Here is a 10,065-nt window from a genome sequence, read left to right as displayed (position 1 = left end):
TCATGGTACCTGGACTCTGGATGCTCGCGACACATGACGGGAAGAAAGTCTATGTTCCAAAGCATGGAACTTAAAGACGCTGGATTCGTAGGCTTCGGAGGAGATCAGAAAGGAAGGATCAGAGGCTCCGGAACTATTGGTAATGGTACTCTTCCCTCTATATTTGATGTTCTTTACGTAGAAGGATTAATGCATAATCTGTTATCCATAAGTCAATTAAGTGACAACGGTTATGACGTGATCTTTAATCAAAAAACATGTAAAGCCATAAATCAAAACAATGGTTCAGTCCTATTCACAGGCAAGAGGAAAAACAATATTTATAAAATTAATCTTTCTGATTTAAAAGAACAAAATGTGAAATGTCTGATGTCTGTTCACGAAGAGCAATGGGTATGGCATAGACGCTTGGGCCACATTAGCATGAGAAAACTATCTCAGCTAAATAAACTCGAGTTAGTCAGAGGCCTACCTAAACTGAAGTTTTCTTCAGATGCTCTATGTGAAGCATGTCAGAAAGGAAAATTTTCAAAAACATCTTTCAAAAAGAAAACTATTGCTACTACCTCTAAGCTCTGGAACTTCTCCACATTGACTTATTTGGTCCTGTGAAAACAACATCAGTCAATGGAAAGAAGTATGGACTAGTCATTGTTGATGATTTCAGTCGCTGGACATGGGTGAAATTCCTAAAACACAAGAGTGAGTCTCACTCTGTATTCACTAGTTTCTGCTCCAAAGTGCAAAAAGAATTTGACTCTAAAATCATCAGAGTCAGAAGTGATCATGGTGGGGAATTCGAAAATAAATCCTTTGAGGAATTATTTGACTCTAATGGAATATCCCATGATTTCTCCTGCCCTAGAACTCCACAACAAAATGGAGTTGTAGAGAGGAAGAATAAGACACTCCAAGAGATGGCCAGAACTATGATCAACGAAACTAATGTGGCTAAGCACTTTTGGGCAGAAGCTGTAAATACAGCGTGTTACATTCAGAATAGAATCTCAATAAGACCTATTCTGGAAAAGACTCCCTAGGAACTGTGTAAAGGAAGAAAACCAAACATTTCATATTTTCATCCATTTGGATGTTCTTGCTTTATTTTAAACACTAAAGAACATCTGAACAAGTTTGATTCAAAAGCACAGAAAGGTATTATGTTAGGATACTCAGAACGCTCCAAAGGCTACAGAGTATACAATACAGAAACCAAAATTGTGGAAGAATCAATTCATGTCAGATTTGACGATAAGCTTGACCCTGAAAAGTCAAAGCTAGTTGAAAATTTTGTAGATTTAGAAATCACTCTTGCAGGATCTGATAAAACTCCAGAAGCAATTGCCACTCAGAACTCTGAGGAAATTAATTCCCCAATAATCCCAAAGAAAGCTAAAAGTCGTATCAACGTATCTGAAGAATTGATTTTGGGCAACAAGGACGAACCTGTCAGAACCAGATCTACCTTCAGAACCTCTGAAGAGACTCCTCTGGGACTAGTGTCTCTGATCGAGCCTACGTCCTGTGATGAAGCACTTCAAGATAACGACTGGGTTTCAGCTATGCAAGAAGAGTTAGATCAATTCACAAAAAATGATGTCTGGGATCTTGTTCCCAAACCCAGAAGCACTCACGTTATTGGAACCAGATGGGTATTCAGAAACAAGCTGAATGAGAAAGGAGAAGTCGTCAGAAACAAAGCTCGACTGGTAGCTCAAGGTTACAGTCAACAAGAAGGTATTGACTACAATGAAACCTTTGCTCCAGTCGCAAGGTTAGAATCTATTCGTCTTCTTGTATCTTTTGCTATTAATCATTCTATTAAATTATATCAAATGGATGTCAAGAGCGCATTCCTTAATGGTTATATATATCAGAAGAAGTGTATGTCAACCAACCTCCAGGTTTTGAAAATCCAAATTTTCCAGAACATGTTTTTAAACTTAAAAAATCTTTATATGGACTTAAACAAGCTCCCAGAGCTTGGTATGAACGTTTAAGTAATTTTCTTCTGGAACACAATTTTATCAGAGGGAAAGTTGACTCCACACTCTTCTGTAAGAACCTTAACAATGATCTCATGATATGTCAGATATATGTTGATGATATTATTTTTGGTTCTGCTAACGCCTCTGTTTGTCAAGAATTCTCTGAGTTAATGCAGGCAGAATTTGAAATGAGCTTAATGCAAGAACTAAAGTTCTTTCTAGGAATTCAAATTAACCAAACTTCAGAAGTCACGTACGTTCATCAAAGCAAATATATAAAAGACGTTCTGAAGAAATTTGACATGGCTGAATGCAACTCTGCAAAGACTCCCATGCATCCAACATGCATTCTTGAAAAGGAAGAAGTCAGTAAAAAGGTTTGTCAGAAGCACTATCGTGGTATGATAGGCTCCCTACTCTATCTGACTGCTACTCGACCTGATATTCTCTTTAGTGTCTGTCTATGTGCCAGATTCCAATTAGATCCTAGAGAAACTCACTTAACAGCAGTTAAGAGAATTTTCAAGTATCTGAAAGGAACTCCTAACCTGGGCCTGATGTATGAGAAAACATCAGAGTATAGACTTTCGGGTTACTGTGATGCAGATTACGCAGGAGATAGATTGGAACGAAAAAGCACATCTGGAAATTGTCAGCTCCTAGGAAACAATCTTATATCCTGGGCCAGCAAAAGACAGTCAACTATCGCTCTATCAACTGTAGAAACAGAATATATCTCAGCATCACTGTGCACAACTCAGATGCTCTGGATGAAGAATCAGTTAGAAGATCTGCAAATCTTCGAGAGTAACATTCCTATCTTTTGTGATAATACTGCTGCCATTTGCCTAAGTAAGAATCCCATTTTACACTCCAGAGCTAAGCACATTGAAATAAAACATCATTTTATCAGAGACTATGTTCAGAAAGGGATAGTAACATTGAAGTTCATTGATACAGATCATCAATGGGCAGATATCTTTACTAAGCCTTTAGCTGAAGATAGATTTCTTTTTATTCTAGAAAATATGAACATTCAAAATTGCCCTGAATAAATTGTGCCTCTGAAGATGTAAAATGAGACTCTGACATAAACAAATGGGGTTCTGCCTCTGACTTTGATACATCAAACCACGTGGAGCACGTAGCGTCTAACCTTGGAACTTCTAGACAGCTGTCCAGAAGAAATTCAAAGGGCAGACGTTTGAGATCTCCTCGAGCAGTGTGCATACCGTTGGGATTAGACATTCATTAATGAGCCCTAATCATTTCTCCCTCTAAGCGTGCTTACTTGTTTTTTGTGCTAAAGCTGATTTGTGTGTCGTTTTGCATGCGTTTTTTTTAGGGTATTTAAACACTCCTCTCACACTTCGCACACTCTTCACTCTCACTCACTTTCTCAAACCAGTTCTCTGAAGCATTTCTGCAAGCAGTTCATCTTCATCTCGTTCTTCATCAACAATGGATGCTCAACAACAATCAGTTTTCAACTATTCTCAACAAATGGGATCCAGCAACACAGCCCAAAGCACAAGCATTCCCACTCCAACAGTTACAGGCGTAACTATTACACTAGTTTACAAGGAGCCTCATATACTTGATCGTGAAGCTCATATCAACCTTGCAACTCCTTTTGAGAAACTGGATGTTTTGTGTGAATCACTGGTAGATTTCAACAACATGAAACCCAGAACCTACATCCCTCTGGGAAGACTTCTCTCTGACGTATTAATAGAAAATGGGCTCGTAGACCATCTGGAGAAGAACAAACTCATGGAAGATTTGGCAATAGATACTGGAAGGCCTCTGAACTCCAGAAATCTGAAGAGCATGGGAATTCTGAAGAAGATTCTAGTCAAACCTACGCTGGACACCTCTTGGGACGCTTTGAAAGATCAGAGGAAGCTGCCACATGGTCTCGCAAGGTTCTACAAGAATGAACCCAGAGACGCAATCCTCCACTATCTCCAACGTCTGAAGGATGAAGGAGTAGACATCTCAGACTTCAGACTAGACGATATGCTAGATTCAGAATCAGACTTCGTTAAGTTCAAAAGAGGTCCATCTGAAAAGAAGTCTTCAAGAGCGAAGAAAGCAAGGCTAGGAGAACCTTCTGAATCAAGATCTTCAGCGCCTCTGCAAGAATCCTCTGGTAAGTCTGCCCCTACTTTTCCCTCTGAACCATTTCTGGTTTCCTCTACTCCTCTACCATCACCAATCTTCACCCCATCTGAAACCCCTCCTTCTACAACCAGAACCTCACAACCTTTACCAAAATTCAATCTTGCCCATACCTCTTTACCACCTTCAGAAGCTGAAGAATTAAATCAAACCACTTCCTCATCCACAGCCCCAGAATCACCTCCCTACTTTACCATTTCCTCAGATACAGAACACTCTGACCCATCTTCTCCAACCCTAGCCCAACTTCAGGCTCAAAACTTTGCCTCTCAAAAACCAACACAACCTCCACCTGAAATAACTCCACCACAACCAACCATCACTCCTTCTGAAGTTCAACCCTCTGACCTTCATACCTCTGACACTATCCCTCCAAACCCTTCCGCTGAACCTGAATCTGAACCTGAATCTGAATCTGAACCTGAACCTGAACCTCTAACACTTAACCTAAGCCCTCCAACCTCTCCACCTCAAACATCTGAACCTGAACATTCCTTGCCTACCCTAGAGGAACCTCAAACATCTGAACCTGAACACTCTGACCATAAACTCTGGCATCAGTGATGATCCTGATTCTGTAAGGACACACTGGAACAGAGTCATTGGCTGGATGACTTCTGAGGCCTTCAAGCTGAAGCACATCTCTGAGCAAGTCAGAAACGACTTCATCAAAGATGCTGAGGCAAGACTATAGGAGCGTCTTGCCAGAGAAGCTGAAGAAGAAGCCAGAAGGCAAGAAGAAGAAAGAGCCAAACAAGCAGAAATCCAAAGGGCCAAGGAAGCTGAGGCCAAAGCTCTAGCTGACGCTGCTGCTGCTGTTGCTGCTGAAGCTGAAGCAAAGGCAGCTGCAGAAGCTGAAGCCAGAACTGCTGAAGAACAGAGTGCTCTGACTCAGGGGGAGTCCTCTACTGTTATTCCTATGGTTCTCAAGACGCTTGAAGAACTTCAGAAAGACCAGAAGGAACTCAGAGCCAGAATGGATAAACAGGACACCGTCAACGATAATATTCAGAACATGCTGGCTCAACTGCTTCAGAGAATGCCTCCTCCTCCCAACCCTTAGGCACTTAGGATCTTTTGTTTGTTGCCTTGTTTTCCTTGTTTCTGATGTTTGTTTTTCTTATCTCTGTTGTCTGTTATCTGGATATATAAAATGCTGTTTCTTGATTATTTTTGTTTTGTCTTTTTGATTCTAACAAAAAGGGGGAGAAATCAAATATAGCTCTGATGAAAAATTGCCTAACTCCTTAAGCACTCTGCAACATACTTTTCTTAAAAATAAATTTCTAACATTGGACTTAAGAAATTGCAGAAGGTATCGAAACTTCATTGCTTGGAAGCTCTGGTAAGAACTTCTGAACTCCCTAGCCCATCTCAGGGGGAGCTCACTTCTATCTGATCTGATTCTTTTAATGTTTCATCTGCTAATTGAGTTTGTTTTGTCATCATCAAAAAGGGGGAGATTGTAAGAACAAAAACTGTTCTACAACAGATTCCAAGATTTTGATGATAACAAAGGATGAAACCAAAAATGGCACTCTAACGAAAAGTTTCTAAGTGTGCAGGACTCTAAACAAAAAGAAAGGAATCTGATTGCGTCATCAGATACAGAATCATATCAGATACAAATTACCAGAAGATCAGAAGCATCTGAAGTAGAAACACGCTCAAGAAGTTCTAACTCTGAGCAAAACAGCAGAATATCAGAAGCATCTGAAGAAGGAGTGCACTCTAGAAGTTCTGACTCTGAACAACGGTATATCATTCCAGAAGCTCTCAGCGTCATCTGAAGACATCATCAGAACTCTTAAAGATTCCCAGAGCCACGCAGACTCTGATATTGGACTTCCTTATAGAAAGAGTAACGGCAACTTCAATCTCAAATGGAAAGAAACTATTATTGGAAAGAAGTTATTCAGGGAGACAAAGTTGTTTTGGCAAGAAACAACAGAAGTTATGACATTAATTCCTATTCAAGACAAATCATCTGCCATCAATTTCAACGGTCCTTTCACCCCTATATAAAGGACAGCAAACAACATTGAGAGACACACCAACGCACATAAACATTTTACTCTCTCTCTCTCTCAATCTTTCACGAAGCTTTTGCTTAGAACGTGAAACATTCCTTTGATCTTACTGTTGTAATATTTTGCTTATCCTAGAAGCACTCTAGATTACATTGTCTTTTTATCTATTGTTTTATTTCCTCAAGTGACTCTGCGCAGTCTGTATACTTAAGAGGACTAAGAGATCTTTCTCTTAGACGTTGGTTGTAAACTATATTTCAAGAATAGTGGATTAAGTCCTTGTTGAAGGCGAAATCACCTTGGCCGGGTGGACTAGAGTAGCTTTGTGTTATAAGCGAACCAGTATAAATTCCTTGTGTGGTCTTTGTCTGAAAAAGCGCTTATTTTCCAAAACAATTCAAACCCCCTTTTCTTGTTTTTCTCACCTTCAAGTTCATCTTTAACGCACATAGATTCTGTTTCTTTCCGTTTTGAACATCAAAATTTTAACAGGAAGTTAACATCACAAACAAACAGGCAACGGTATTGCTAAATCAAACATGGAGTTCAAATCGGAACAACAACCATGGTTCCCTCAGAAGGATGCAAAGCATAATCGAAACATAGAAATAAAGCTCGGAAAGGAAGCTCACCGGTTGCGGCGAGCTCGACCGACGAATGTGAGTAAGCGTTTCGCCTGAACGTTTTCCCCTTCTTGTCCGCTCTTCACCACCAAGAAAAACTATGGCGTTCTTTTCTCCTTGCCGTCGACTCCTCTTTCTCTTAGTGAACAGTAACGGTGCTTTGTGTTTTTTCAGGATTCTCCCTTCCTTGTGGGTGAACAGTGGCGGCTATCCAAACTTAGGGTTTTTCAGCTCTCCTCCCTTTATGGGTGAACAGTGGCCTCTCTTTTGTAGTCACACTGCTAGGGTCTTTTGAATTGGCCGCTGAGATCAAAGGGGTGTCGGACTTGGAAGTGCTTTTGGTGCTGCCAGTTTGTCTATCCTGTTTTGGTGCTTATTCTGAAAAAGGTAACATGTACCTTGTACTTCTTTTGTGAAAATGTTTTCATTTTTGTTGCCTGTGAACTTTTACTGCCTTACCAAGTTATTTTACTGCAGTGAAAATGGAAAGCATCAGCAGGTCCATTGTGTATCTTTTTCCTCCAAACTATTGCCTCATGAATTGTGATTGGAATGTTGCTACTAGTGTCAATGTCACTACCACCATGGTCCTTAAAAACAGAACTGAGAGGTTTATTTATCAAGTCAACTGCTATCTTAGTGATCTCCTGCATTGCCGCTTCACTGAACTTTGAATTCACAGCTGAAATATAATTAACAAGTTCAAGCAAAGTTTGCCTCTCTCCAGTGATTCGATTCCTGTTCCTTCTGCTACCGGCAAGAACTTTCGGTATTTTCCTTTATGTTGTCCATGGCACGAAATGCTCCTGACCATAATCTTTTTAAATGCTTTCCAACCTCATAAAACTTTCGTCCTTGAATAATATCTGCAAGGGCGAGACATGATGCTTCACGTGACCGCCAAAGCCGAGATCCACATTGAACTAGTAAATCATCAATAATGAGATCTAAGTGTTCATCAATGGTTTTCTTCGAATCAGCCACTAGTGACTTCCATATGTGTACCATTGCATCCTGTACATTTTTATCAGGATCATACTGGTAGCGTACAAGCCTTGGAATCAAAGATTGTAAATGTGGCTTAAGAGCATCCCCTGCTTGCTTTGCTATTTTTGAGAAGCCAAAAGCAGCTGCTCTCTTAGAATTCAAAGAAGCTTGATGATTTGCTAAATCCATAAACTTATAAATCAAGTCTGGCTGTCCCATCTCATTTTCTAAGCTACATAACTCTTTGTAAGTGTTCAGTTTCCCTCCACTAGCAGTTTCACCAAGAGATCCATCTTGAAATACTTCAGAATCTTCAACAAGCTTGATTGCTCTTTTTCGTTTGCCTGACCCAGTCAACGTATTCACAAGTTCATTCACCAAATTTTGTTTCATAGATTCATCACCAAGGTCATACACAATACTTATGCCTTGAGAAGCCAACTCTTGTGTGAGTTCATTTTGTTCACCAAGAAGGTGAGGAAAAGCCTCCTGAATTTCTGGAAGCATTTTCTGAATAGTAGGATGACTGCCGCAGTACTTTGTAAGTGATACTAGCCAGACAGTTCCAGCACATCGCTCTTCTTTCCTGCTACTATACAAAAGCTCATGAAAAAGCTTTTTCATAACTGCATCTCTTGCAGAAGCATGGTATCCTTCACTATGTTCACTTTGTCCATTTGGGAACTGCTTTGACTCAGTAGAGTTTAAATCTCCCATCAGAAAATTTGAAGCAGTCGATAGTGAAGTGAAGTTAGTTCTGAGGATTGTGTCAGCACTGACAGGAACACTACCCCACAAAAAAGAAAGTGCCTCCCCAACAGTAAACAGAATATCCTCAGCCTTAGATCGGCAAAGACTGAAAATCAAATTTAAGGCCATATATATATGAGAGGATGATGATTCCTTTACACATATATGCCCAATGGATATGACGATCTTCTGTATTGCTTTAACATCATCACTCAAGAGAAACTTACTCAATTTATCATACAGAAGTACGAGAATTCCATCTGAATTAGAATCCTCAAGTGGAGGTAAAGAAATACGCAATCCAATATGACCTAATGCTTGCATTGCAATAGCAGCAAGAGCAGAAGTTTCAGAATTAACCACATCAATTAGGCATCTAAGTGTTTTCCGGAGAAAAATTTCTGGCATAAGTGCTCTAGACAAATAATCTGCAGTGATATATCCTATTGCACAAAGCGCACCGTGCTGAGTCTCAAATCTAGGCTTATGTGTTTGGCTGAAAATTAAAGTCAATTCCGAAATAACATCAGATGTTGCAGGCAGAGGAAGAGCAGAAGACACGATTCCAAGTAAACATGCAATGGATTCCCGAGTGTCCCAATCTACATGATTCAGTAGTAGTTGCTTAAGCCATGGAACTTTGAGAGCATAATGTGATGCTACCACCTCTGGCATATGCGATCCAATTATAAGCAATGCTTTGGAAGAAGTGACATGCAACTCAACAGAGTCTTCAAATGACATAGAGTGTTCCAAGAGCAAACAAAATGTCTTCACTGATGATATAAATTCAGGCGAGCCTTTTGAATTTTAATTTGCTTTGAATCATCAATTGAAGCTTCATGTTGGTTGCCTTCAACATATTCCATTTATGTGAATCCAAGTGAACTCATATAAGAAGACAAACTCTCCAACTCAATGGCCTTTTCATCATCGGCCCCTTGAGGAACTTTGGTGTGAACATTTGCATCTTGAGAAGGGTTAACAACAGTGCTAGCTTCAGAATCATTGTTTCAGCGTACGAGGGAATCATTTGGTCGAACAAGAAGAGTGCATCTTGGCCTAATGATATTTCTTTTCAAGATCTTCAAAGACATCCTCATATAAATCTCTCGGGGTAGAACCAGATGTATTTGATGCAACAACTTGATATTGAGGCAACTCTTTCACCTTCAAGCAGTAACCTCGCCATTGTGTTTTAGCAGTAAGAACTCCATCAGCAATATGTTCTTCCAGCAACTTGCGAAATGCATCATGGTTTTGCCTTTCACCCCGACAGAGTCGTTCCTTCTGTATCCTTTTTTGTTCCTCTTCCTCCTTCTCCAAGTCACGAATATAATCCTTGTAAACAAGCAAGCGGTCAATTTTTTTTAGTAGTAAGTGTCTATCATCATCCTCTAGCCGATCTTGGATTTTTCGCCAATGACTATTCACCTTCACAAAATCACAGGGTCTCAGAAACTTCCTATATTCTGCTAAATTCCGCCGGTGTTCTTCTACATCATT

The 10,065-nt window shown here is 39.9% G+C and overlaps 1 protein-coding gene across 1 annotated transcript; it reads right to left on the bottom strand.

Moving 5' to 3' along the window:
• Window positions 1–7,277: 7,277 nt before the first annotated feature.
• On the bottom strand, window positions 7,278–9,428 carry LOC127104719 (uncharacterized). The gene is made up of 3 exons (XM_051041885.1): window positions 9,413–9,428; window positions 7,587–9,359; window positions 7,278–7,504 (listed from the first exon to the last, which is right to left on the bottom strand). The coding sequence occupies exons 1-3, from the start codon at window positions 9,426–9,428 to the stop codon at window positions 7,278–7,280; spliced, it is 2,016 nt and encodes a 671-aa protein (XP_050897842.1).
• Between the last annotated feature and the right edge of the window lie 637 nt (window positions 9,429–10,065).

The sequence above is a fragment of the Lathyrus oleraceus genome, chromosome 7 (genome assembly GCF_024323335.1).
Source record: "Lathyrus oleraceus cultivar Zhongwan6 chromosome 7, CAAS_Psat_ZW6_1.0, whole genome shotgun sequence".
NCBI lineage: Eukaryota > Viridiplantae > Streptophyta > Magnoliopsida > Fabales > Fabaceae > Lathyrus > Lathyrus oleraceus.
This window is presented reverse-complemented; position numbering and strand designations above follow the sequence as displayed.

Bases quoted from the DNA above. Each gene is read 5' to 3' on its own strand.
- LOC127104719 (XM_051041885.1), bottom strand. The intron at 7,505-7,586 runs GTTCTTGCCGGT...ATTATATTTCAG, and splicing joins CATAAAGGAAAATACCGAAA to CTGTGAATTCAAAGTTCAGT.